The sequence below is a fragment of the Echinops telfairi genome, unplaced genomic scaffold (assembly GCF_000313985.2).
Source record: "Echinops telfairi isolate 266 unplaced genomic scaffold, ASM31398v2 ScPeMD7_5592;HRSCAF=6446, whole genome shotgun sequence".
NCBI lineage: Eukaryota > Metazoa > Chordata > Mammalia > Afrosoricida > Tenrecidae > Echinops > Echinops telfairi.
Window position 1 is genome coordinate 10,887,632 of NW_022109491.1, and position 26,725 is coordinate 10,914,356.

The window sequence follows — 26,725 nt, forward strand, 5'->3', positions numbered from 1 at the left end:
CTCGTACCTCAGACACATAGCCTTCGACCTCTGCATGAGTGAAATGAGGGTGGTGCCACGATTGGCAGTGGGTTTGCTGAGACGGGCAGTGAAGGAAGTTCTCGGCCCGGTGGCTGGCTCATAGGAAGCTCTCAGTAAATCCCCCAAACAAGACTAGCCCCCCTGTCCTGCACACTCGACCCCAGGAGCTCATCACATCCTTCCAGTAACCCCACAGGGTACAGGCTGTTAGTCCCTTGTCCAGTGAGAATGCTGAGGCACCAAGGACTTAAAATAGCTTACTGTTTCCAGCCAGCAAGGCATGGTGTTGGACCATGAGCTCAGACAGGTTCCTAGACTAGTGTGCCACCCCCCACCCCCACCCCCAAGCCTCCTACCAGCCCCCAGGCTGAGGGGTAATGGGACTGGGGGTGGGGACGCTGCAACTGGGGTCCTCCCTCTCTCCTAGGCTGCATCACTGTGACCAGCGCTGAGGATGGTGGGGCCGAGACCACACGCTTCCTCATCCTGCAGGGCCCAGACGATGGTAAGACCCTGGGCACCAGCTCGCTATATGATTTTGGCATGTTCTCTACTGCTCTGCACTTCAGTTTCCCCACTGGCAGGTAGTATGGTGGGGGGCCAGGTTCCAGGATGATCTCTGGGCCTGTTTGTGGCCAACCCTGCCATCCTCTTCCCTCCCTGCTGCTCTCCTCCCCTACCCGCAGGAGCTCCCCTGGCATCACCAATGTCCAGTTCCACCCTGGCCCACAGCCTGGCAGCCATCGAGGCGCTGGCTGACGGTCCCACGTCCACCTCCACGTGCCTGGAACCACCAGAGGTGGCACAGGATGGGCCCAGCTCCCCAGGTGTGCAGCCGCTGGCGGGCCCTGGCACGGAGGAGCCAGACCTGCAGAGCCTGGAGGCCATGATGGAGGTGGTGGTGGTGCAGCAGTTCAAGTGCAAGGTGTGCCGGTACCGGAGTAGCACCAAGACCACGCTGCTGCGCCACATGTGGGAGCGCCACTTCCGGCCAGGTGCGTCCATAGCCACTCCTGCATGGGGGTGGGGCTGGGGTGGAGGGGAGCTGCAGAGGTTATAGGGCAGGCTCTCTCGCCTTTGCAACAGCAGTCAGTAAGAAAGCCCGTGTGCGGAAGTGGGGTGCCTCAGCCAAGGCTCAGGAGCAGGAGGGGCCTGAAGAGGAGGAGGAGGATGACATCGTTGACGCTGGGGCCATTGATGATCTAGAGGGTAGGCACCAGGACTCCCCAGGCCTGCCACCCCACCTTTGTCCCTGTCCCCAAATACTCACTTGCAGCTGGCTGGCCAGGAGGGCCATTGGCACAGATGCAGCTGCAGGTGGCCTCCATGTAAGACAGGAGCCCGTGCTCTGGGACCAGTACCTCTGCGGTTGGGCAGGCCGTGCACTGAGAAAGCCCCTCATCCGTCCAGTGGACATGTGCCTCTCTAGCTCTCGCGGTGTTCCCCAGCGTAAAAACCGTCCAGTGGACATGTGCCTCTCTAGCTCTCGCGGTGTTCCCCAGCGTAAAAAGAGATGAGCTTGATTCTAATCATGTATTTCAGTTGGCCACTGGATCAAAAATGCAATTTTCATGTGCCATCGTGAAAGCAAATGGTCAAAGAAACAAAAACATTTTGTTGTTACACTAAGTCTGTAAAATCCGCATGTGTGGCGCTGAAGGCACATGCCAAGTGCCCAGTACTCCAGAGGCCAGTGGCGGCATGGTCACAGAGTTCACAGACGTGACTGTTTGTGACGGCCGTCGTCCAGTAGTGGCTTGAGGAAGCGGGAGGCTTTTTAAAATGCTCGTCAGGGCACTGTGAGCAAGCAGCAGGTGCCAGGAACACTGCAGAGAAGGGCTGCAGACTCGCAATCAGCCCAGAGGGCCTCCTGGAGGAGGCGTCACAGCTGGGCTGAAGGAAGACTAGGAGCCCTATAGGGAGGGAGCTGGTCGGAGGGGCCAGGGCTGAAAGCTCCTGATGCCACCTCTTCTTGGCAACCTCCCCAGAGGACAGTGACTACAATCCAGCTGAGGATGAGCCCCGAGGCGGTCGGCAGCTGCGGCCCCAGCGCCCGGCCCCTAGCACCCCAAGACCTCGAAGGAAACCTGGCCGGCCCCGGAAGCTGCCTCGCTTAGAGACCTCAGACTTCCCAGACGGTGAGACTTGGTCAGAGGCGAGGCCTGGGATGGGGGTGGGGAAGCCGCAGGGGTGGGCTTGTCCCCCACGTATGTCTATTGCCCAGTGAATGTGTGGTACAGCTGCCGGTCAAACCAGAGTGCCCTCTTGGAGGGGAAAGGCCTGAGCAAGCTGCCTTGAGAGGCGTGGCCTCAGCTTCATGGTGAGGCCCTCTAGTGGTAAGCTGCTTTGCCTCTGGCAGCTCCCATCCCCTCTAATTACTGGAGGTGACATCAACGGTTCCGTTTTGTTTGGAGATTTAATTGCATCTGGTACAGTTCTGAGGGAGACAGGCCTGGCCACCTGCTCCCCTAAGGATCGTGCCTAGAAAACACTGTGGGCTGTGCACTGTCCCAGGAGGTCCGGAGGAGTCTAATTGACCTGTCGAAAACGGCTTTGTCAGCATGGTCAAAGAAGAAAAGGAAGCTAGGAGAGTCGATATCTCAAGTAGAGGAAGATTCGATTGAAACAAAACTCAGTGCACATTTTGGAGTCACATGCTAGAGTGAGTGAACAGTTAACGCAGTGGCCAGTTTTAGGTTACAGAGGATGGTGTCAGCAGCCTTGAACACAGGTCCAGAGAGAAGCCAGGCAGAGGAACAGGGTGAACACCAATGAAGAAGCCAGAGCAGGGGCCGAGAGCTGTGCCGACGCAGGCGTGGCAGTATGGGAGTCCTAGCGGTGAGGAGAGATAGACAGGCGGCAGGAAGGATGTTTGAAGACGTCCTGGCCCAGGTGCCGTCCATTTGATCGAAAGGCCTGTGTGCGCACCCACAAGCTCCACCTCAGTACGCTCTGCAGAAAAGCTGAGAAGCCAAGGGCTTTTGAAAGCCTCAGAAGAAAACAGACCCGTCGTGAATAAGAGACTGTTAGCCACACTAAGCACTAGCTGCTCAACGGAACCATGGTCAGCAGGAGACCCTGGGGAGCACATTCAGAGGGCCGACGAGAAGAGTGTCCATCCGGAATATCCTATCCAGCAAAAACCGTCTTCCAAAAAGGACGGCAGAAGCAAAGCATTCACAGATGAGCCAAGAAACAAGAGCCTTTGCAGCCAGAGAGACCTGCTCAGCAAGATCTTGCCTTCTGAAAAGCAGTGCACAGGAAGAATTCAAGGGCTCTGGTGAAAATGCGTTTAAAAGACAGCGACTGGGAGCCGTCTCCCTGGAGGCCACTTGGAGGGGATCATTTTTATTCTTAAGTCTTTTTTTAATTTTTTATTATTTTTGCGTGCTGTTTCTGAGGTTGTATAAGATCTCTGGTGAGCTGGACACAGTGGCTGTAGCAGTGGGCTCTTAACGAGGGGGGGGGGGCCGGGCTGGCACAGGACCAGGCAGCGTGGTGTGCTGTGGTACGTGCGGTCGCCCTGGGCCTGCCCGACAGTGCCTGTATAAGATCTCTGGTGAGCTGGACACAGTGGCTGTAGCAGTGGGCTCTTAACTAGGGGGGGGGGGCCGGGCTGGCACAGGACCAGGCAGCGTGGTGTGCTGTGGTACGTGCGGTCGCCCTGGGCCCGCCTGACAGTGCCTGACAAAAGATCTGTATGGGCAAGCTTACAGACCCGAAGTCCGGCAGTTGTCACCACTGAGCACATGTGGATGACCAAGCCCGGTGACTAACACCATGTGCACCCTTTGGAGCTTACCACCGTAAGGGGAGCATTGGCAGGTTACGGGTAGGGCCCTCCCTGTCTGAGAGGAAACCTGGGTTTGACTCCTTGCCCGCTCCCCTCATGGACAACGGCCACCATCTGTCTGTCTGCTGAGGCAGGTTGCTCAGAGGCTGAGGAGTTTCCAGTTGATCCTCCAGGGAGCTCTGGGGCTGGGAGGACCTGCAGAGCAGTCCCAAACCAGGGGAACTTGGTACCCCTGCACCTGCCTTCACCCCCTGGGGCAACCCTGGCCAATGAGGAGCCTCGGGTTCGATTCTGAGGACTCAGACATAAGGGCAACGGTGAGGATGCACAGGACAAGACGTGTTTGGTTCTGTAGTACACAGTCTCTGACAGCACTGTGTCAGGCAGGGTTCTCCAGAGAACCCAGACCGGGACGCTGATCTCATAAAGATATATGAGGAGAAGTTCACCCAGCGAGGAGGACTAGAACAGCCGACGGCAGGGTGGGTCAGCAGCATCAGTGGCTCGGAAGCTTAGCGAGGCAGGCCTGCTGGGATCTGGAGCTCAAGCACACTGACAGGGCCACTAGCCGCAAGCTCAAGCAATGTACATAGACCAGCAGCGTCGCAAAGCCGGTCCTGAAGGAGCCTCAGGCTCTCGCAACACGATCCATGGGTTGGCTTGGCTCACAGGAAGTGTGGCACGCAGGTTGAGACAGAACTAGCTAACGCAGCAGCACGCTGGTCTGATCACCAGGGAGCAAGAGAGATGGGGCAGGCCTGGCAGAGCCATTTATCTCGTTGCCCTCCTGCTGCAACCTGCTTAAACTCCGCCTACATGTTCCTGTTGGCCTAGTTAGCGTGGTAAACCACCACAGACATCTAACCACAGACAGCCTCATGCTCAGCCTCCACTCCTCTCTTGGGAGGCATGGCTTGCTTACTGCTGTAGTGGACTTTCCAGACAAAGATGGACGATGAAGAAAGACCTGGAAACGTACTGAAAAGCATTCCGAGATTCCCCTGCCAATCGCAAGCATCTCACCCACGGCCGTGCATGCGGGGCCAGCAGGTTCCGTTCTGTGGTTGGTGGGGCTGCTGGGAGGCGGGCCAACTTGACAGCAGGTAACAGCACCAGCAACGCCTGATCCTCTGGGAGGTCGCTGTTTAGCACAGCTCACTTTGCATCTAACCACACACCTAACAGCTGGTAGCCCAAACCTACCCGGGAGTGAGGCGGAAGAAAAGCCTGGCCGTCGACTGCTGTCACAGTGGCAGGCAAGCATGCCCAGTGGAGCAGTGCTGTTCTAACGCACCGGCCATGACGCCCAACCAACTCCACGGCACAGCATACGATTCCAACTTGATACGTTGACACCTCACCTGCCCTCTGGCTACGAACTAGAAACACCCCCTGGAAAGTTCTGTGGCCTCCCAGGCCGACCATGGTTCGGTGAGGTCAGTAGTGTGGCCGAACCGGCCCCCAGGACAGATGACGAATTCTCGACAGGAGGCCTGGCCCCGTACTGTGGCTCGGGGCGGGGGCGGGGCATTCAGCCAAGGTCCAGGAGGTAGGCCCCGTCTGCGTGATGCAGTCAGCACCCTGTGACGCTGCCATGGCTGTGGCAGCTGCTCACCAGTGTGTCTCTGGCAGATGTGGAAGGAGAGCCTCTGGTGAGCTCCCAGAGTGGCCAGAATCCCGCGGAGTGTCAGCACCAGGACCCCGAAGTCCCCAGCTCCTCCCGCCCAGGACGGCAGGCAGCCCTGGGCAGGACCAGGAGGGCACCCAAGGAGCCCGCCATCAGCCAGTCGGATGCCGAGAATGCTGCTCCCTCCGGCCAGGACCCACCGGACCCCCCACCCCGCCGCCGGGGCCGGCCCTCCCGGCGCTTCCTTGGCAAGAAATACCGAAAGTAGGTGGAAGCAGCTATGGGTTGGGGACTTCCTGGGGGCAGGTGCCCAGCCCAGCCCTGCCTCCCCTCCTGGTGCAGGTACTACTACAAGTCACCTAAACCCCTGCTGAGACCCTTCCTGTGCCGCATCTGCGGCTCCCGCTTCCTGTCCCATGAGGATCTGCGCTTCCACGTCAGCTCCCACGTGGCCGGCGACCCCCAGCTCTTCAAGTGCCTGCAGTGCAGCTACCGCTCCCGCCGCTGGTCCTCGCTCAAGGTGGGGCCAGAGGCCTGGGTGGGGGCGGTTGGTGGGGCCTCTTGGGCATCCTGGTCACTGTTGCCTGGGGAGGGCCGCCAAGGGAGCTCTGCAGGGCACATGGCCAGTGGTCCTGCCTTTCATATGGTGGACCTGCCCTTCGTGACCACCAGTTGGCTGAGTTCTCCAGCAGGTGGCAGTAACGTGTCCCAAGAGAACCAAACTTGACCTTGTAGTACGGGGTAGAACTGCCTGGTTTCCCAGGCTGTAACTCTTTAGAGGTGCACAGAGCCTCATCGTTCTCCTGAGTAAGGGCTGGGGTATTTGAACTGCTGACCTTGTGGTTAGCAGCCCAAGGTGTAACCCACTATGCTACCAGGCCACCTGTTTCCAGACAGGGCCTATGTCTCATGAGTCCAAAGGTCCTGTGGGGACCTAGAGTAGCCTGGGCCGGTCTTGTCCCTTGCTTGCTGACCCCAGGCCCTGCACACATGCTCTCGCGTCACCCTCTTGGCAGCATGGTGGAGCCCTGAGGCTCAGATGCCCCATTGACTGCTGGGGGAGCTATGGGACCAATGAGCTGGCTGCTCCTCCTCCTCCTTAGCCTTCTGCAGGAGCCCTGGGTAGGGTCAACAGTGAACTGAAAGGTTGGGGGTTAGTGGCCACCCAGATGCCACAGAAGAAAGGCCTGGCGATCTTCCCCAGAATCCAGCCTCTGGAGCCTCGTGGCACACAGTTCAGTGGCGCCTACAAGCTCCATTGACCACCAGTTTGCTCTCCTGGTCTAGCAGTCTCCCTTATAGGCTAGGGCCTTGTGACCTGAGAGGCTCGGCCCCAAGCTCGGACACCCACCTGGTCACTCACTGTGGGACCTGGCATGCCACTTCACCCTGAGCCTCCCTTTCTTCCCCGTCTGGCATGGGGTAGGCCAGCTCATCTTCTGGCCCTGGTGGCAGAGGGTCTGTTCTCTGGCCCTTCTTGGTTCTGAGCTGTTAGCACAGCAACCCCAGGGATCAGGGCAGGGTCCACACAGGTAGGGCTGCAGGGAGGCTGAGTCCCGCTGTGTTGTCCTCCCACCCTCCCTCCTTCCCTCCCTCCCTCAGGAGCACATGTTCAACCACGTGGGCAGTAAACCCTACAAGTGTGATGAGTGCAGCTACGCCAGCGTCTACAGGAAGGATGTCATCCGGCATGCAGCCGTGCACAGCCGGGACCGGTCAGTGGGGGTAGGCAGGGTGGGGAAGTGGAGGTCTAGGGGCCACTGCTGCCAGCTCTGGGCCAGCCCTACCCAAAGCACCTTGTAGATGCCAATCAGCAGAGCAGCCCATCCCGGATCCCTTGGCTCAGAAAGGCCAGGCTAGGGGCACAAGGTGTCCAGCCCGGGCTCTTGTCTGCTGCCCTCCTGTGACATGGAGACAGTCACATGTCTGAAGGGGCTCCCTGTGTGAACTGAGCAAGCCCACGCTCCGGAGTGCGTGGTGCTGAGAGCAAACACGTGGGGCGGGGCAGCTTCAGGCTTCCTTTGGGACCTAGCTCTGGGTCACACACATTACCATTACAGCTTCAGGGAGGGGTTAGCTTGCACCTTGTGGGGAAAGGTAGGCACAGGTGGATTGGGGGCCCCCAATAAGAGCCCGGCAGCCAGGTTGAACCTGGTTCCACAGCCCTTTCCTGCAGGATTTCTGACTCAGAGAGAGGGTTGGGGCTGGTGCAATGGGCATTTCCTGCGTACCTCAGAGGGACCCCAGCAGGAAAGGGGCTTTGGTGAGCAGTAGGGATACCCAGCTGCAGCTAGGGCGGGCTGTTTTGAGGGGCTGAGGCGTGGGCGTGAGGAGTTGGAGTCTAACTCCTATGTTACTCTCCCCCAGGAAGAAGAAGCCAGATCCGGTGAGTTGGGGCCCCTGCCTGGGAAGGGTTGCGGGCAGATGGGTGGGTGGTGGGGACCAGAGAAGGAGGTGTGGTCTCACTCTCTCTGGCCCCCTCTGGTCCCTTCTCAGACCCCGAAGCTGAGCTCTTTCCCGTGCCCCGTGTGTGGTCGAGTCTACCCCGTGCAGAAAAGGCTCACGCAGCACATGAAGACACATAGCACCGAGAAGCCCCACATGTGTGACAAGGTGGGTGGGAGCTGAGGGCAGGGTTCGGACCCCAGGGACCTCCTTGAGGAAGCCCACCGTACCTAAAACTCCACCCCCACCCCCAACCCTTCCAGTGCGGGAAGTCCTTTAAGAAGCGCTACACCTTCAAGATGCACCTGCTCACACACATCCAGGCTGTAGACAACCTCAGGTACGTCCCTCGGGAGCCCCCAGGATCAGAGTGCCCCATCTCGCCCCTAGTGCTGAGCTTCGCGCCCCCAACCGCCTCCAGGTTCAAGTGCGAGTTCTGTGAGTTCCTGTGTGACGACAAGAAGGCACTGCTGAACCACCAGCTGTCCCACGTCAGCGACAAGCCCTTCAAATGCAGCTTCTGCTGCTACCGCACCTACCGGGAGGACTTCCTGCTATCCCACGTGGCCATCAAGCACACAGGTGGGCGGCCATGCCCTGCCAGCTCCGCCCCTAGATCAGAGGCTCTCTTCCTCCTGAGCAGCCAGCCAAGAGCTTCAGCTTGACCACAGACGCTGGGTGACTAGACCAGGCCCTTGCTTTCTCTGAACCTCAAGTTTCCTTAGCTGTGAAAGCAGGGACGACAGGTCAGAAGCAAATGGTTAGGAAAGCTCATTCCATCTCTCATGGGCATGGCCAGAGACGGCTCTGGGGTCGAGGTCTGCAGTGGAGTGCTGTCCTTGGCACACGTAGTGCCCTGTGCTTGGCCACTGACGGGAGTTTTTCCTCTTTGTTGGCACTGTCCCCGTGGCAGGCACCCGGGGAGATTGGGAAAGGGAGCCCAGCAGGCAGTGGCCGACTCCTGCCAAGCACAGCATGCTGGGCGGGGGCATTGTGTCCCATGGCCTTGGAGACGAGCAGTTGCAGGCAGGCATGAGTTCCCAGACACGTGGGCTCACTGGCACCTTGCACCGCAGTGGTGGGAGTGAACCGGGCAGCCGGGGCCTTGAGGTCCGGGTGGCATTCTGGGGAGTGGGGCTGGGCCAGTCCTGGCGGGGCGGGTGCCAGCATCCCCCACGTGTGCCCACAGGCGCCAAGCCCTTCGCCTGTGAGTACTGCCACTTCAGCACTCGGCACAAGAAGAACCTGCGCCTGCATGTGCGCTGCCGCCACGCCAACAGCTTCGAGGAGTGGGGGCTGCGGCACCCCGAGGACCCCCCCTCCCGCCGCCGTCCCTTCTTCTCTCTGCAGCAGATCCAGGAGCTGAAGCAGCAGCACGCCTCACCCCCCGTGCTGCCGTCCGCCCCCTCGGGAAGCTCCGAGGTAAGCTGGGCTGAGGAGGCAGCTATTTACAGAAAGAAGGGGCTCGGGGTCTGGGCCTGGGGACTACGTGCCGTCCAGCACCATGCCAGCCTGCAGCAGCTCCTGTGCCTGCAGGTTGCAAAGCAGTCCTGCTTCTCTGGCTGTGGGACACATCAGCTGGGCCCCGGGGAAGGGAGCCCACGCGAGCATAGGGTCGGGGCTGCCTTTCTGGTTTTAGGAAGAGACCAGAAAATACCAGTGGCGTGTTAAGGTGGCAGCTTGTTTTCCCTCCGATAAAAGAGCACCAAGATCTCCAGTCAGTCAGAGCAGGCCCCAAGCTCCCTCTCTGCTTCGCTCAGCCTGTCTAAGGGCAAGGTGTGGGCCTCATGGTCGGCTGAATAGGTCGTAATGATGACCCCAAGCCGCTTCCTCCTGAACTCTGCCCAAAGCTCCTAGCTCTACCTAACTACGGGGAGGGCGGCGCTGGGCCATGTGGTCTTGTAATCGGGTCTTTTGGCTCCTTGAAAAACGGGGCAGACACCCCAACCCCAGGGAGACAGCAAAGGTGGGGCCCGGCCCCCCATGCACTCTGGTACTGCCTTGGAGCGGTGGGAGAACACAGGCGCTGGAGCCGGACAGTCTTGGGTCGGAGTCCCAGCCCTGCCTCTTCCCAGCTGCGGGCCCTGGGCAGGTCCCTGCAGCTCCCTGAGCCTGGTAAATAGCATGGCAGGTGGTGATGACGAAATAAGTCTCCAGATGTAAGGTGGCCGACACACAGGGGGGCCTGCATCAGTGACACACCTCAGTCACTTTCTCCTCACCCCACAGAACCTCCCGGAAGCAACAGCCTTCCAATCATCGGATACGCCCTCACTGCTCTGCCCTGACACCCTGAGCGGCGCCACCATCATCTACCAGCAAGGTGAGTGCGGAGGAAGGGGCTGAGGGCTGAAGAGGGGAGGGGACAGTTGTCTGGCCCTTCCTAAAGCCCCGCCCTCCCTTGCCCCCAGGAGCTGAGGTGTCCGCGGCGATGGCCACGCAGACGGCCTTGGATCTGCTGCTGAACATGAGCGCCCAGCGGGAACTGGGGGGCACTGCCCTACAGGTGAGGGCCAGGCCCCGCCGCCATAGCCAGCCCTACCCAAGGCTCAATTAGTGGGGAGACACCTACTGGGGTGCAGGGGAGGGACAGGTGGACTAGGGTGCCCAGTCAAGTGTTCCTACTCCCTGGGCTGGGTGCTCTTCCTAGCTCAGGGCCATCTTGCGCCTGGACCTCCCCAGAGCATGAGCTAGCTTTCGGTCTCAGGGACTCGCACTGCCTGAGGAGCCCAGGCCCTTGGTGCTCAGGCCTTGCTCAGGACATGCTCTTTGGGAGGCCAGCAGGCGCTCCGCGGGGTCAGGGCCGCTGCTCCAGGCAGTCGTCTCACACTGCCCCTGCCTCCCGCCACCCACCCTGTGTTCTTCAGTGGGCTTCACACTTCTCACTGTACTCTTCCCTCCACCCGGAACTGCTCCTTGGTGTGTACAGAGAGGGAGGGTCTGACCTCATTCTTCTTCAGAAAACCAGCCATGCCACACGGCCCACTGCCTTCAGCCCCTCCGGAGGGCTGCAGTCCCCCCTGAAGCCTAGGTTAGGTTTCAACCTCCTAGAATCTTTGGGGCTGTGCTGTGACTTGATCCGCTGTGCAGGTGTACCGCTACAAGCTGCCCCTCTGTCTGATGGTGGGACAGCAGCTTATTTAGAAACGATGACAGACCAGGAATGCTGGGTCCAGGTGGCGGGAGGCTGACATTTCGCCCCGGACCCTGCAGGCTCACTGGCTTGACTCCAGAGCAGTGCCCCCACTTAGACTAAGACAGCTGTGAGCAGCCGCTCGTGCTCAGTGGGCCCTGATTTACACAGCCCCTCCAGCACCCTGGGGCACTCTGCAGCGTCTGCACGGAGATGTTCGCCGGGAGGGTTAGTTGTGTCTAGTTTATCACTAGCTCAAGCTGTGCATCAGGGCCCGGTCTATTTCCAAGTGTTTAAATCCTGGTTGTTGATAGGAAGGAAAGCCCCCTGGAAGCAGGAGCGATGGCTCAGAGGGTCTGCAGCCCTTAAAGGAGAGCCCGTTTGCCAGGGCAGGTGTGCATGCCTCTGGTCAGAAGTTGGGTTCCCATCTCTTTTAAGCCACCCATCTGCCGGAAACCCCTGCATGGTCTTAGTTTCTGGAAGCACGCCCTTCTGTGTCATCGGAGGTCTGCTTCTTCTCTGAATTGTCTGTGTCTTGTATCTGGTTTTCTGTTGCTCTTATTGTCGCCACGCGAGAGCCCTTTGTACGTGAGGGACCCACTATGCCCACTGTCCTCGAGGACGGCCCTTCTCCAGGGGTCGATTCTCGCGCGCTTAGCCTTCGATGGCGTCCGCGTGGACTGGTCCTCATGTTCTTGCTCAGGGCTACTGGTATCATGCTGAGACACTCTTGCCAAGTACAAAATCCTAAAGGTTTACAGTGAACCCTCGTTTATCGCGGTTAATCGGTTCTAGACCCTACCGTGATAAATGAAATTCCGCGAAGTGGGATTCCTTATTTGTAAATCAAATATTTTCGTAGTTAGAGCATAGAGGACGTGAAAAAACACCCTTTAGTCACCATTACACTCGTATTACCCAATTTATTAAACGAAAAAGGGAAAATACAGTAAAACATTTTGGACGTTACTATTATCATTTATTATTTATTATATTATTTATGGCATCTAGTTTACAGTATTACATATTTCACATACAGTATTATACATAGTTCTTACAAATACTGTAATCAATAGCCTATGAAATGACTTAAGGGATGTACTCTATAGGTGGGTCGCCATCTTTTTCCTCTGAAGGAGCGGGTGTAGGCAGTGGGTGCTGTTACACAAAAACCGTGATAGAGTGAAGCTGCGGAAGTCGAAGCGCGAAGTGGCGAGGGTTCACTGTATCTTCCTATTTCCTTCTAGGAGCCTTCCTGGTCTTGCTCTGACATGTAGGCTGTTGTTCCCTTGGGGTTCATTTTTGTGTTCTGAATGAGGTAGGGGCTACCGCAGGGTCTCCGAACTTTAGCACTACTAACATGTGGAGCCAAATAACTCTTCCTTTGAGGAGGGGGCTGCCCTGCATTGTAGGATATTTAGCCATCTCTGTGGCCTCTGAGGTTGAACGCTGATGGTATAGTGCAAGGTCAACAGTTCAAACCCACTAGTCACTCCCAGGGAGAAAGATGAGACTCTCTACCCCTGTAAAGAGTTAGTCTCCTCCACCCCCTGGGATCACTGAGTTCGCATTGACTCAGTAGCAGTGAGTTTGGCATCTCGGTGGCCTCTGGACACTAGATGCCGGCAGCACCCGAGCACCACCTGAAGTGTAACCACATGTCCCCAGACATGGCACCTGCGCCCTGGGACAAAAGCACTCCATCCTGTGCTTGCTGGGTCTCCTTCCAGGTGTGGGTAAGGCTGGAGAGCGCTGGGGCTCTGGCTGGGGCACGGAGCTGGTTGTGGCTCCACCTCCGGCTCTACTTGCTGATGCCTTTTTTTTCCTTTTTTCCTCCCTGTTCCTACTGGTGCCTTTGCAGGTGGCTGTGGTGAAGTCTGGGGATGTGGATGCAGAGCTTGCGCCCTCTGGTGGGCAGCCCTCCCCAGAGGGGGCCACTCCACAAGTGGTGACCCTGCACATGGCAGAGCCAGCAAGCAGTGTGTCAGCCGAGAGCCAGCTAGGCCCCCCTGACCTACAGCAGATCACCCTGGCGCCAGGGCCATTTGGCGGGGCTGGCTACAGTGTCATCACAGCACCCCCCATGGAGGAGGGGACGTCAGCTCCGGGCACACCTTACAGGTAAGATCTGTAGCCTGCAAGCACCACCTCTAGATTGGGGAGGAGGGTCCCATGAGGGCCAAGCCCAGGTGACAGGAGGCAGGTCCCTGAGAATTAGGAAGCAACTGAGTGTTGTTGGGGCCGCCTGCACCCCGTGTCAGGAGCCCCTTTCCTGCCCTCACCTCACAGGGGCGGGTCCGCGAGGCGCGGGCTCGGAGAAGTGCTCCTCTGTCACTCTGAGATGGCCCAGACTTGGAACCCTTGTGCCCATCCGCTGCTGGTGGCTGGGGGTCCTGGCAATGGCTGCCGTGTGCACGGGCAGAGCCTTCTCCCCAGTGTCCCCATCCTGTCCCCACACCTGACTCCTTCCAGGCCACGCACCTTTGAGGCAGAAAGGCCTGCGTGTTGACGAGCTCAAGCTGTCCGTGGGAGGGCCCGAGCCCCGGTGCTGTAGCTGGGCTGGCAGTTGGGATCCCTGCTGTGCCCAGGGCCAGCCCCTCAGCACTGGGCCTCTCCTCTTCACCTGCTTAGACCCCCCAACCTCCACCCCTCCCATCCACTCCCACCCCCCTGCCACCTGTTCCTCTTGGACAGGCCCCAGGGCTCTTGGCTTCACCTCCCACCACGCCCCCTGAAAGGTGGAATTTCCCCCTTTTGAGCAGAACTGTGTATTGGGCAGGGGGCCCTTGCAGGACACTAATCAGCTGTGGATGGAGAGGTTCATACCCACCATCCTCTGGGGAGCAAGACCTGGAAGCTTGCTTCTGTAAAGCTCGCCCATCAGGAGACCCAGTAGAGCAGCTGTCCTTTGGTGTCCCATGGTTGCTATGAGTTAAAATGGTCTTAGTGGCCCCAACAGCAACGTATGCTGGGCACTGATGACCGTTGACAGTGCAGGGTCAGCAACAGGCGGAGCCAGGACCCCAGGCAGGTCCTTCCAACTCCTGGGCCCTCTACGTTGGCACTCACCCTTGGGTGATGATAGATCAGGGGGCAGGAGACCCCTGTGGGCCTCCATCCTCTACCCAAAGCCTACCGTTGCTGTCCTGCCCACAGTGAGGAGCCCTCCGGGGAGGCCGCCCAGGCTGTGGTGGTGAGTGAGGAGGCCCTGAAAGAAGCTGGCACCCACTACATCATGGCGGCCGATGGCTCCCAGCTGCACCAAATTGAAGTAAGACCTTAACCGGAGGGGCCGGCTCCTGCCCCACCTTCACCCTGGCCCAGTCCCTCACCCTCCCCTTGTCTCAACAGCTGACTGCCGACGGCTCCATCTCCTTCCCAAGCCCTGAAACCCTGGCCTCAGGCACCAAGTGGCCCCTGCTGCAGTGTGGGGGATTGCCCAGAGATGGCCTTGAGTCCCCATCCCCAGCCAAGACCCACCAAGGTGGGGGCCTGCAGGCCTCTGCCTCCCCGCCGCCCACCACGGCTGTGCCGTGGAAGAAGTTTTCCTGCAAGATCTGCGCCGAGGCCTTCACTGGCCGAGCGGAGATGGAGAGTCACAAGCGGGCCCACGTCGGGCTCAGGGCCTTCAAGTGCCGCTACTGCCCCTTCAGTGCCTGCCAGTGGCCCGAAGTTCGGGTAGGTGATCCCCCAGCTGTCACTCACAGGCCACTTAACTGTGTAGCAAACCTTTATTGTGCACACCCTCCAGCCAGGCTGTCACGAGATCCCGGCTTGAGGGCACTTGCTCCCTGTCCCGTACGTAGACAGACCAGATAGAACAGGGCGAATGCCAGACTGTGTCTCCCATGAGGACAAAGTGCACAAATGGAGAAGAGTCTTGGGGTGGAGGGGCTCGCGCAGGGCTGAGGTGGAGCTTGGCCAGCCGACTGAAGGCACAGAGGTGGATGGCAGCATGCTGAGGGACATGTATCTGGAGCTCTGTGGGCAAGGGTGCACGTTCAAGGGCAGTGATGGGAGCCAACGCAGAGAAGATAAGTGAGGGATGGGCTTGCCTCGGCCCATGGCCTCCCAGGTGTCAGGCCTGTGGTGGTCCTCCCACCCAGCCCTCGCAATAGGGCATGAGCAGGGACAGGGTCGTTGGGTGGACCGAGTGGGCACAGGCAGTGGGAGCCAAGGCTGCCTCTGCTGCCCGCAGGCCCACATGGTGCAGCACTCAAGCCTGCGCCCCCACCAGTGCAACCAGTGCAGCTTCGCCTCCAAGAACAAGAAGGACTTGCGGCGGCACATGCTGACCCACACCAACGAGAAGCCTTTTGAGTGCCACCTCTGCGGGCAGCGGTGAGGCGGCACCCAGGGTGGGGTGGCAGGGCCCTGGGGCTGAGCGGGTGCTGAGCCTCTCCTGCCCGCCCCTAGCTTCAACCGCAACGGGCACCTCAAGTTCCACATCCAGCGGCTGCACAATCCTGAAGGGAAGAGGCTGGGGCCGCCTCCAGTGCAGACACCCAACCAGACCATCATCATCAACAGCGACGACGAGACGCTGGCCTCCTTGCACAGTGAGCTGCCTGCAGGGCCACAGGGTCTGCAGGGGTGGCCCTCACACTTCCCGGGCCCTGGGTAAGCATCTCTCTCTCCACCTAGCGGCCCTCCAGTCCACTCATGGGGTCTTGGGCCCAGAGCGGCTGCAGCAGGCACTGGCCCCAGAGCACATCATTGTGGCCCAGGAACAGACTGTGAGCAACCAGGTGAGAGGCCGGGGCGGGGCCGGGCATGGGCCGAGAGGCAGGGCAGAGCTATAGTCCGCTTGTCTCCAGCAGGAGGAGGCCACCTACATCCAGGAGATCACAACTGCAGATGGCCAGACGGTGCAGCACCTCGTGACCTCCGACAACCAAGTAAGCAGCTGCTCAGCCCCATGCTGCCCCTGCCCCCCACCCCACACTGACACAGCCTGACCCTCTGGCCTCGCCACGCCCCTCAGGTACAGTACATCATCTCCCAGGACGGAGTCCAGCACCTGCTCCCCCAGGAGTATGTTGTGGTCCCTGAGGGCCACCACATACAGGTGAGGCAGGCGTGGGGTCAGGGTGGAGCCGGAGGGGTGCTGCAGGGCCCCCTCCCAGCATCACCAGCGGGTTCCTCTCCAGTTACAGGATGGCCAGATTACACACATCCAGTATGAGCAGGGCACTCCGCTCCTTCAGGAGTCCCAGGTAGGACTCGTGGGACCTGGAGGGGGCCAAGGCCTGGAACCGGCCTGCTGAGCTGTCTCATCCCTACTCCCTGCAGATCCAGTATGTGCCCCTTTCCCCGGGCCAGCAGCTTGTCACCCAGGCTCAGCTGGAGGCTGCAGCACACTCGGCCGTCACAGGTATGGGTGAGATTGAGTGGGTGCTGCGGGGCCAGCTCCTAGGCTCAAGCTCACATATTACACCCCCACCCCCACCCCCAACCACCACCACCTTGGCAGCCGTGGCCGATGCCGCCATGGCCCAAGCCCAGGGCCTGCTGAGCTCGGAGGCAGCCCCAGAGCACATCCAGCAGCTACAGCACCAGGGCATCGAGTATGACGTCATTACGCTGGCAGACGAATGACCCAGAACCCAGCACCAACCAGCTACATGGCCAGCCCTAGTGTGTGCAGGGGCCTCCAGGACATCAGGTGCTGGGCCATCAGCGTCCTGTCACTCAGAAGCCAGACCTGTGCTACAGGGGGTGAGGGTGGCCAAAGGCCCCAAGCGGGACTTGCTGGGGGTGGGGGTGGGTGGTAGCCTGCGGGCAGGCTTGGAGAGAACTTTTATTTTCATTTGGATGCACCCTTTGGCCCTCAGTCTCAATAAAAGGGACCAGAGTTCAGCCCTGGCCGGGTTGCTTTGTCCACTTGCTATAGCCCGGAGCCCAGGCAGGCCCTGGGAAGTGGTGGAAGGTGGAGCCTGGGAACTGCCCAAGTAGCCGGTGTGTGCCCTCTGTGGCTTCCCTGCCACTGTGAGTAGAGGTCTGCCTGCCAGCCAGGGCAGAGTCCATATGCTGGCTGTGCTGCAAGCGTGTTGTGGAGCAGCTGCAGGGCGTTGAATTGTGGGCTGGCCATGGCCTCCAGCCCTTCATGCAGGGGTGGGTGCAGGCCCAGGTGGGGTATGAGGCTGGGAGGTGGGTGATAAAGGGATCAGTGCAGTGGGGACTGCGAGTGACAGGCAGGCATCAGAGTGGTGAAGGGCCAGGGCCCGGAGAAGGTGAGCCTGTTTGTTGACGGGCTGGTCCCCATTCCTCAGCCTTCTCTGCCCTCAAGACCCTCACGAGTTCTTGGGAGGGTTTCTGTATTTCATTTTACAAATGAACAAGGTGTCAGCCGTGGGAAGGTTGGGGGCGGGATGGGAGGCATGGACCTATTTACAGGATCTTGGAGTGAGTTCAAGGTGTGGCATTGGGGGACGGGGCAGGGAGGGGAGCCCTGGCAGAGCCATCTCTTCCTATGACGTTCGTTGGCAGTCTGACCTGCTGCCTCCCAGGGGGAGGGTCCTGGGGTCTGCTTAGCCCCTAGGAGCCCGAGTCCCAGCAGTCCGTCAGGCCCTGGGCCCACCTCCCTGCACAGTGTGCTAAGTGGGGTGAGCCTCTCGGCTGGGGCCCTGCTCTCGGCTCGAGTCCCTGTCATCCGAGGACGATGCTGACGAGCTGGAGCCGTGGCCACGGCTGGTCTGCCGGTACGCAGCACTCAGCTCCTGGAGCCGTTCGGGCGTTGGCCCCCACTTGGCAAAGCCAGGCTCGTTCTGCAGGAAGAGCACCACCGTGTTGTAGACGGACTTGTAATGCATCTCCTCCCTGTGACGATGAGGGACAGCGCTTAGGGCCGGCCCCAGGCCGTCCACCCTCTGCTCGGGGCCAGCCCCAAGCTCCAGGCCCCACCCTCCAGAGGCCTCCCCTGGGCACCCACTTCTTGCAGACGTGCTGGGAGCCACTGCGGTACTCATGCTCGAAAGCAGGCAGGACCAGCTGGTGGCGCTTGAAGCGACTCTGCTCCATGCGGGTGAGCGCCGGTGTCGGGGGTTCCCGCCACTCGGGGATGTACACGATGAAGGACAGGGGCTCCGGGGAGCTCTCCAGCAGTTTCTGTGGGGGCAGGGTGGGCGTCGGGGCTGCTCTTGGCACAGCTGGCAACCCGGCCAGCTCCCTGGCAGCAGCAGCATCACTCACCTCAAAATGAGAAACTGTGGCATCCATGAGCTCCTCACAGAAGGGCGGGTTGGCCTCAAAGGAGCCACTCAGTGGGGAGAAGTCCAGGCAGGGCCTGGGGACAGGAGAGCAGCCAGCCCCTCACAAAACTGCTGAGGTAGCGGGGATGAGGCAGGGTGGTCTCCCCCCAGTGGGTGAGACAGCTCAGGGACAGTGCGCTAGCTCGAGGAGGCTGAGAGGAAACCCAGCTCTGCCTCATGGACTCCCGGCCCCCGAGCCTGTGCCCTCCCCTCACATCTGTGCTCCCCTCGAACCGGGGCGCCCCTAGTGCACACGGAGCGAATTCCCCAAGAGGCACAGACACCAGGGTGGGCTTCCGGGGCGGGGCTTCAGCAGTACATGCTAGAGCAGAGACTACCCAGGCTAGACTGGGCTGCCTCTGCAGCCTTAGAGCACTATACTATACTGCTGGCCGACGGGGGCTCCGCCCCCCAGACCTACCCTCGGGAGCCGAAGTAGCCATCTGTGTCCAGGAAGGCAGAGCAGTACTGGCGGAAGTAGCAGTTGAGGGGTGAAGCGAAGCACTCAAAGCTGACGCCAAAGAGCCGGTGGAGGGCCTCGAAGACTTGCACGGGCAGTGCACCCTGCAGGCCTGTCCCCTCGTAAAGCCCCACGCCAAACATCATCTGCCGGGGGAAGTTCAGTCAGCGAGCACCCAGCTCTCTCCACCTCCCTTCCCCTCCAGGGCCCACTGACCAGGCCCATACCTGGTACCGGCGGAGGAGACACCAGACTCGGGGCAGGAACCTCTCAAAGGCAGAGTCATCGATGCAGCTATAGCGATACAGGAGCCACTGGGGACAGGGGGGAGGGGGTGTTGCCAGTGGCCCCCCGCTCTCCAGTACTAGTCTCTTGCTGAGATGTAGGCAGAACCTGGGGTCCCCCACTTGTCCATCCATTAAGAGTGCTTCTCCCATGGGTGGGGACTTGACACTTACCAGCTTGCTGAAGTAGTTGCGGCTGACTTTGACCATCTCGCCCTTGTACCGCAGGCAGACCATGTGGCTCTCCATGTGCATCTCCACGTTGGGCAGGGGGGGCGCAGACACGGCCAGCCGTACCGGGTAGCAGTACACTAAGCGGGGCTCCACCTCGGGGGCCTCCACCACCTCTGTAGGCAGAGACAGCAGTGAGGAGAGAGCTGGTCCTCCCCGCCCGAGGCTGTGGCCCAGCAAGGAGAGCGAGCAAAAGGTCAGAGAAACACCCAGGCCCTCAGTGGGGCGTCCGTCCATCTGCCTACCAAGTGCCAGGTAGGACCCACTGTGCCATCCAGGCACCCAGTGGCTGGGGCTTAGGGGTCCCACCGCCTGGTGGGTGTGCCCCAAGAACATGGGGGCCACACTCTTCCTCGGGCATATTACATCTCCCCCTGCCAAAGCCCTTCTCCTGGTGCTGGGTCGGGGGAGTGGGCTCCCCACACCTGCCCAAGGCCCAGCTTCACTGTGCCTTCCCGGGGCCGAGGCCGGGCCCTACCCGAGATGCTGTTCTCCTTGAGGATAGCAAGGTGCTTCTCACGGATCCGCCTGACGTACTCCAGGGAGATGTGGTAGATCTTACTGCAGATGCCCTCCACGGAGTCCTTGGCCGCAGCCAAGACATGGGGGCCGCACTGCCTCCGCAGGTGTTCCAGACGGTCCTGGGGGAAAGCTGTTGGTCAGGGGGCACCGAGGGCCTCTGCTGGATCCTTTGGCAGAGAGGCAGGCTCTGCTGCTCACCAGCAGTGTTCCTTGGACAGAGCCCTGGGCTTGTTTAAGCTTTGTCCCTCTATTGTCGGGGACAGGGATTTGTCACAGGGCAGAGTGACTGTCTGCTCACCCCTTCACCTGGCCCTGGCCCCAGCCCCATGTGCAACTTTGGAAAACAGAGTGGGCAGCACAGCCCCAAGTGCTGAGGGCAGCATGGCGACCAGGCGTCCTTGCTCACTGCAGCTTGGGAGTGACCTGGGTGTGTGTAGCTTTGAAGAATGGTGCATGAGCTTGGTGAGTGGCTAAGAGTCCCTGCGACTGCTGGCCCTCTGAGGGTCAAATGCACGGTGCCTAGCAGCCTGGAAGCGAACACCATCTTGCTGGACCCCTCACCATGTAGTCCTCCTTGGAGGCCGAGTGGTCCTTCCGCAGCCAGCTGAAGGTGTCCTCCACGTTCCACTTGACCACCTTCCTGCTGTCAGGGGATGCACTCCTGGGAGGGAGAGGAAGAAAGGCTGCTGTTGGTGGTGGCCACCCTTATTTGACTCCACCTTGGGAGCGGGACAGGTGGCCTCCAACTCCCCCACCCCCATCACAGGCCCATCTCGCTTGGGGCAGAGGGCCAAACCTGGACTCAATGAGCCTCCGGGCGGCCTCTGCATATTTGAAGAGCAGGCGCTTGGCTTCCTCCCGAAACTTGATCCGGGATAGCCTGGAGGCAGGGTGTCGACCTTAAGGCCCAGAAGGGGCTGGCCTGGAAGCCAGGTGGTGGAGGCCCTCCCCAGCCTAGGGCTGTACCTGATGGGAATGTCATTCATGATTTCTCGAAACATGGATGGCGACACAAGCGGCTCGCAGTCGCTGGGCAGCAGGGGGTCCGAGCCTTTGTCCACCACCTTGCGCTCCAGCAGCCAGCGGTTGAAGGATTCCCGCGGAGGTTCAATGCCTGCGAGACGGAGACTGCCTGGTTGAGGAGTGGCACCTGGCCTGGCGCGCGGGGGCCCTCGGCCTGCAGAAGTCTGTCTTAGGCAGACTCAGTCACTGGTTTCAAAGTGTGCTCATGAAGTTGCACACGGTTCAAAGGGGTGCGGCAGGGTCTTACAGTCCCACCATGGTAGCAGGCCTGTTGATTGATTCTAACCAATAAAGACTGCTGATGACCGAGCTGGTGTCCCTCCGCGTGCTCCCTGCAACCACTCCGGGAGTTGGAAGCCTGCAGACTGATGGGAGCACCCAACCTGGCCTGGTGGAGACATCCCTGCTGGCTGGTGCAGCTGTTGCTCCCCACACCCCCATGCTTCACAGGTGAGGAGATGGGTGCGGAGCCTGGGGTTAGTGCCACCAGGCCTGGGGGCTGGTGCCCTCTTGCTCACCCTCTCTCTGCTGGCACAGCTCCCGGTAGTGCTGCCGGAGCTTCAGGATGAGCTGGGAGCGGAGCAGCTCCACCTCGGGGTGAGGGGGCAGCACCTCCGAGGGCCCCCGGTGCTTGATGACGGCATTGGTTTGGATGTCCAGGTCCCAGTACACCCTTGGGACACAGACAGATGCAATGAGGAAAAGGGGGTGCGCCCAGCCCACCACCACCCGTGATGGATGGGGCCCCAAGCCTCACTCGGTGGGCCGCAGGAGGGCTGCCTGCTGTTTGTCTTCAGGAGATGCCCCCCAAATCTTCAGTGTTGGAGTTCCTGGAACACTGGGGGAGCTGGGCACTGATGGGCCCGTGGGTGTCACGGGGATTTCGATCTGGAGAGAGAACCCCAGTGGTGTTGGGTTGGGCAGGTGGGCAGCAGCTCCAGCACTCGGGCACTGGGCCCCCCGCCTGAGCAGCAAGCTGCTGCCTGCCTGAGCTGATGCCCATCGCCTGGTGCTGGGAGGCAGCCACTCACCTTGGGCTTCTTCACGCCATTGCCGCGGGGCTGCTCGTCGGAGAGCTGCCGCTTTCGGGGCTTGTTCTCAGCCGGGGGGGTTTCCACCAAGCTCGTGTCTTGGGGTAATGGGGTTGCATTCAGCCCCAAAGGGTCCGACTAGTGGAGGGAGACCAGCAGAGTTGCAACGGGGGCCAGTTCCTCGGACTCCTGCTCCCCTCGCCCCTGCCCCTGCTTGGTGGAGGGGTAGGCACGACATGGAGCGGGGGACCTGGACACCACTCCTCACTGGCTGTGACCACTCTGTCAGTCAAGCTGCTGTCCAGCCTCTCCCCTCGCCTCCCAAAAGGGCTCGCTGAACCCAGCCCCCTCTCCGAGGGGCGTTCAGTGAGCCCTGCGGTGACTGAGTGGCCGCACAGAGAGCCGGCTCGGGGCTTGCTGTGTGAAGCCCGTTCCCTTAAGGACCAGAACAAGAATTCAAGCAAAACCTGATGGTCAGAGCACAAGACCCTCCAGATGGGCAGTTCTCCAGAGCTTGTGTCCACACTTGGCCCTGAAGGCCCAGCAAGGTGCAAGGTCTGTGAGACCCTGGGTCAGTTAGTTTCTTGCCTCCATTTCTCCACTTGGGTTGACTGTCCAGTGAAGAACACTGGCCCCAGCCAAGGACCCTGAAGCCAGAGGGTAGGCCCTCCTTCCTGCCCCCTCACACCTTTACCTTGCTAGCCTGCCTACCACTAACTCTCCTGGCAGCGTTTCTAGCCCAAGCCAGCCTGTTCAAAGAGACCTCATACCCACCCTGTGGTGCAAGGGCCTTGATGATGTTCCTATGGCCACTGGACAGGTGCCCAGGCCGTCCAGTCCACAGAACACAGCTAACTCAGGCAGGACCGTGACTGGCACCAGCACAGTGCCCTTGCACCATTGTTAACCACACCCATCCACTGACTGGTCAGTTTCCCATTAGGGTGTAAGGACAGGGACTGGGGCCTAATGGCCACTCAGGGTCCATCGGGGGTAGCCGCACAGAAACCCGCCCCAGGTTGGCACTCACGATCACGTCATGCTGGCCCAGCACGGGCATCTCCCACAGGGACTGGTTGGTGAAGCGGTTGAAATAGTAGGGCCGGTTCTCCCTCCTGCTCCAGCACTTCTCCCAGCCAGCGTGCACCAGCTCTTCTGCAAACAAGCGCAGGGCTGCTCCCAGGTGCCCCTGCCCCCACCACCCCCTTGCCCCCCACCAGGCTTGGGGCTGCTCCCAGGTGCCCCTGCCCCCACAACCCCCTTGCCCCCATCCAGTACCTGGGAGGTCCTGCGCCAGACGAACGGGCTTTGGAGAACAGGGCTGGCTCTGATTGGAGGTGCTCGGGGAGTGACTCAGCAAGGACGCCTCCTCCCGAGGGCTGCCGTGATTCTCATTGGCCATCTCAGCACCCACACGGGACCTGCCGCACAGAGGACCAAAGGTGGTCAGGGCCAGCCATGGAGGGGACCAGCTGTGTTCCCACCAGCTGATCACAATCCACTGGGGACCCCAGTGACCACCCTCGGGGAGACTCCCAATCCTGGCTGGAGATGCCAGCATTAGTGCCACAGCTGAGGGCAGAGGGCCCTCATCCTTAGAAGAGTCCAGTTCTTTGCTGGGTTGGTCCCCTGCTCTTCCAGGAAGCCTTTATTGACTCCTGTGCTGGGTGGTCAGGGCCCTTCTTGAGGGCCTCTTAGCCCTGATGGTCTGGTCTACCAACTGGGCTTGTTCCCAACAGAGGGTCAGGAATCCCAAGGGTAGGCTGGATGCAGCAGCTCTCCAGCACACCAGGTACCGGGTCCAACTGGAGCTCCGTTTACCTTTGCAAATCTTTCCAAAGCATGTGGAGTGGCAAGCAGGACAGGAGAAGGCCGGCCTTGAGATAGGATTCCTCCCAGAGGGAATGGTCACTCTGCCCCTTCCCTGCCACCAAGTGGAACCACGGAACAGAGTGATGCACGAGTGGGGCCCGTTCTCCATTGCTGGGCACCCGCTGTACATGAGGGTGTGTACACCCAGTGGGATCCTTCATAATCCCTGGGGGAAATTTATCTGCATCCCCAGCAAGGTCTCCTTGGGGTCTGCATTCCCCACCACCCCCACCCACGGCACACCCCGGGTTGCGTCAGTGCCCAAGTGTGTCCCTGCTCTGAGGGAGCCGGACGAGGTGGGGCTGGTGCCACTAAAGCTGTTCTCGGTGTGTCACAATGCCCAAAAGAAACCAAACATTTACCCACAAAAAGACTACGAAGGCAAGTTTAAACATCAAATATCTTTGCTTGCTGAAACTTTTATCAACTCAGTGAGGTCACGTTATCACTCGCTGGTCAGTTCTGCTCGGCTGTTGATGACATCATAGGAAGCGTTGGGACAGTGACTTTATTTACACTCAGATATAGCTGTCAGTTCTTAATTTGGAAAGGGGAACATGAATGGCTACTTTTGTCGGTACAGTCTGGCAGACAAAAACGACGGTGGCAACGGGACGTGTCTGCAGCACAGGGGCCGTGGAGACGGAAAGCTCTGGAATCACCAAGGGGAGAAAGGCCGTGAGCGCCTTGGTCTCTGGGAAGGGAATCCCGGTGCCTTGGAGGCTGAGCCCATGGGTTTCAAGGCTGAACGAGGCCCCTCTCTCTCTCTCTCACCCTCTGGGGTCTGCAATGCTAGCATGAGAGGGTTTTCTTCTCTTGCCGATTGGATCCCCGTCCTGGGATCCCAGAGGCAGAAGGAAGCCTGCAGGAAGGCTCAGCACAGGTGACTGGGCTGGTCAGCAGAGGGCTGGACAGGGGCCTTGTGGACTCCTTGTGTCAGCAGCTGGAGAGCAAATAGAAGGAGAGAGTTACAGACATGTGAAATGGCACAGGGCTGGATAACAGCAAGAGGTGCAAGGGCCCAAGTTGGGAGCCCCCAGGATGTATCACAAGGGCACCTTTCAAGCTGTCCACCCAACAAGGACTCCCAGGGATGGGTAGCCTCACAGGGCCTGCAAGCCTTAGAAGCCTGCCCTGGATGGGATGCTCTGTTGGAGCCATCTTTAAAAGCTCTTTGTTTCCTAACAAACAGCCCCGCATTTTCATTGTGCACTCACTGCCATCAGTCCATTCTGACTCAGTGTCATGCTACAGGACAGGGCAGAATTACTCCATCCCTCTTCAGAGGGAGTAGAAAGCCTTCCTCCCCACAGAACAGCAGCCCAAGGAACAACCCTGCCACCAGGGCTCCTCCCATGATGCACTAGGTGTGCTCAAATTTTTATACCCAGTTCAGCCAACCAAAGATCCGTTGTTCTGTGCTGTGCAGTCGACATAAACGCACAGACCCCATGCGACAATGTCGAGTGACCCAGAGGGTTCCCCCGTGGCTGCCACCTTCATGGGGGCAGATCACCAGGGAGCAATTGTAGCACTACCAGGGCTCCTTAAAGTACTCCTGAGAGGGGAAAACACCCAAACACATCGCAGGTTTGGGGACACTGTCCCAAGCTACCCATAACTAAAGTGCCATAACCCCACGAAAGGTCCCTGTAATTAAATCGTATCTTTAAGTACAAACAAAAAACATGCAAATATAAAATACATCTTGATCATCTTTATTTAAAAGTATTACCGCCCCTTCCCCAAGAAATTTTCGGTGATAAGATGTCCCAGGAAGCGGCACTATGGAGAAGAGGCTTAGGGTGGGGCCAAACGAGGTGGGGTGGAGGGGGACAATGCAGCATCTCCTCCGGAGGGCAGCGGGTCACACTCGCTTGGCGACTTAAATTGCCCGGCCGCCTCCGTCTCAATCTTGCGAAAGAAAGGCGGAGAGGAGGCACGCGGAACGTGTATTTAAAACACACACAGCCCTAGAGTAGGGCTGGACGATGGGATGTTTCATTTTTTTCACTTCACATTGGTTGAAAACTTTAACAAACAACAAAAAAACGCATTTAGGATTTGCTTTCCCAAATCCCCAGGTGGCTAAGGTGAAGCAGGTCTGAGGCTGAAGTACCAGCTCTGGGGCGAATCGAGTTCCAGACCCTGCGGCCGCTCTCCAGCTTAGAAACCAATCACTCCACCTCCTTGGTCTCTATGCGCAGTGCAGCCTTTCCTACACTCAGAGAGAGCGACTTCTAAGACAACGAACGCTTTTATTCATCCTGTGGCTTCCCTACCCCCACGCATACCGCAGGCTGAACGGCGCGGAGCAGCTTAAGGATAAATAACTGTATCTGCGCAACCGGGAGAACCCTCCAGAAGGAAGAGCGTCCAGTTCCGGGATTGGAGGATGATGGGGCGGGAGCGCCTGAGGAATCCACCAATCACAGCCCTCTAGCCCCGCCGGGAGGCGTGGCAGGACTCGCAAAGTGCGCAGGCGCAAGGACACGCGCCAGAAGGTGGGGCAAGCTGAGGCGGGCGTGCCCCTCCCCCTCCCCCCAAGCGCTACCGGGGGCGGGCTGCTGGGGCGCGCGCGCCGGCCCATCTCCCGGGCTCCGCCCCCCGCCCCGCCGCGCGCGCCCGCCCCCGGGCTCAGGCGACTCGGAGTCGGAGCCCAACACAAAGGCGGTGGCGGCGGCAGCAGCGGAGGGGCCCTAGAGGCCGCTCCGCCTGCCCTCCAGGCCCACCTTCCTAGCCGTGGCCACCGGCCCAGCCGCCTACTCGCAGGCCTAAGATGGCGGCGGCAACAGAGACGGGGCAAGCGGCAGCCCCGAGCGGGAAGCGCCGGAGGGGCCGCCGCTTCCCGGCACCGGACCCCCCGGACTCTGGCGCGGCTCGCGACGGGACCATGGCTTCCTGGGACCCTTACCTGCCCGGAGCGGACTCGAGGGGACGCGACTACACGTTCTGCTCGGCCGCCCGTTTTGCCGCCTCCGCCTCGCCCTCCCCAGTGCCGCCGCCGCCATTTTGTGTCCCGGCCCGGGACTC

The 26,725-nt window shown here is 60.0% G+C and overlaps 2 protein-coding genes across 11 annotated transcripts in view; one reads left to right on the forward strand and one right to left on the reverse strand.

The window, feature by feature from the left end:
- The window catches only part of ZNF335 (zinc finger protein 335), a 23,978-nt gene extending 2,880 nt beyond the window's left edge, over positions 1 to 21,098 (forward strand). For 4 of the 6 annotated variants that reach the window (XM_045295575.1, XM_045295574.1, XM_045295578.1 and 1 more), the window contains 25 exons: positions 449 to 526; positions 708 to 1,016; positions 1,108 to 1,230; positions 2,010 to 2,159; positions 5,447 to 5,705; positions 5,784 to 5,961; positions 7,044 to 7,156; positions 7,809 to 7,827; positions 7,938 to 8,054; positions 8,150 to 8,226; positions 8,308 to 8,468; positions 9,076 to 9,308; positions 10,116 to 10,209; positions 10,298 to 10,392; positions 12,881 to 13,140; positions 14,176 to 14,290; positions 14,371 to 14,697; positions 15,218 to 15,360; positions 15,436 to 15,578; positions 15,664 to 15,767; positions 15,837 to 15,917; positions 16,004 to 16,087; positions 16,170 to 16,235; positions 16,312 to 16,393; positions 16,493 to 21,098. In XM_045295575.1, coding sequence (XP_045151510.1) covers positions 449 to 526; positions 708 to 1,016; positions 1,108 to 1,230; positions 2,010 to 2,159; positions 5,447 to 5,705; positions 5,784 to 5,961; positions 7,044 to 7,156; positions 7,809 to 7,827; positions 7,938 to 8,054; positions 8,150 to 8,226; positions 8,308 to 8,468; positions 9,076 to 9,308; positions 10,116 to 10,209; positions 10,298 to 10,392; positions 12,881 to 13,140; positions 14,176 to 14,290; positions 14,371 to 14,697; positions 15,218 to 15,360; positions 15,436 to 15,578; positions 15,664 to 15,767; positions 15,837 to 15,917; positions 16,004 to 16,087; positions 16,170 to 16,235; positions 16,312 to 16,393; positions 16,493 to 16,617 — 3,536 coding nt within the window. In that variant the 3' untranslated portion in view covers positions 16,618 to 21,098. The remainder of the gene's footprint in view (positions 1 to 448; positions 527 to 707; positions 1,017 to 1,107; positions 1,231 to 2,009; positions 2,160 to 5,446; positions 5,706 to 5,783; positions 5,962 to 7,043; positions 7,157 to 7,808; positions 7,828 to 7,937; positions 8,055 to 8,149; positions 8,227 to 8,307; positions 8,469 to 9,075; positions 9,309 to 10,115; positions 10,210 to 10,297; positions 10,393 to 12,880; positions 13,141 to 14,175; positions 14,291 to 14,370; positions 14,698 to 15,217; positions 15,361 to 15,435; positions 15,579 to 15,663; positions 15,768 to 15,836; positions 15,918 to 16,003; positions 16,088 to 16,169; positions 16,236 to 16,311; positions 16,394 to 16,492) is intronic. The other 2 variants (XM_045295576.1, XM_045295577.1) reach the window with 2 other exon arrangements.
- PCIF1 (phosphorylated CTD interacting factor 1) lies at positions 17,320 to 26,707 on the reverse strand. Of its 5 annotated transcripts, none has more exons than XM_004698026.2 (17): positions 26,607 to 26,707; positions 24,467 to 24,635; positions 23,099 to 23,241; positions 22,851 to 22,975; positions 21,821 to 21,958; positions 21,547 to 21,677; positions 21,308 to 21,462; positions 20,733 to 20,880; positions 20,563 to 20,646; positions 20,328 to 20,427; positions 19,723 to 19,885; positions 19,188 to 19,360; positions 18,957 to 19,043; positions 18,691 to 18,875; positions 18,211 to 18,304; positions 17,951 to 18,126; positions 17,320 to 17,838 (listed from the first exon to the last, which is right to left on the reverse strand). In XM_004698026.2, the coding sequence occupies exons 3-17, from the start codon at positions 23,220 to 23,222 to the stop codon at positions 17,616 to 17,618; spliced, it is 2,106 nt and encodes a 701-aa protein (XP_004698083.1). In that variant the 5' UTR covers positions 23,223 to 23,241; positions 24,467 to 24,635; positions 26,607 to 26,707; the 3' UTR covers positions 17,320 to 17,615. The 5 variants fall into 5 exon arrangements, with proteins under 5 accessions (XP_004698083.1, XP_045151516.1, XP_045151518.1 ...); XM_045295581.1 differs by having other exon boundaries at positions 24,059 to 24,635; XM_045295583.1 differs by having other exon boundaries at positions 24,055 to 24,635.
- Positions 26,708 to 26,725: the final 18 nt, after the last annotated feature.

Bases quoted from the DNA above. Each gene is read 5' to 3' on its own strand.
- PCIF1 (XM_045295580.1), bottom strand. From the start codon at position 23,853: ATGAAGGATCCCACTGGGTGTACACACCCTCATGTACAGCGGGTGCCC. The intron at 21,959-22,850 runs GTGAGTGCCAAC...TCCCTCCACTAG, and splicing joins TGGGCCAGCATGACGTGATC to TCGGACCCTTTGGGGCTGAA. The intron at 18,876-18,956 runs GTATGGGCCTGG...TTCCCCCGGCAG, and splicing joins GTCTCCTCCGCCGGTACCAG to ATGATGTTTGGCGTGGGGCT.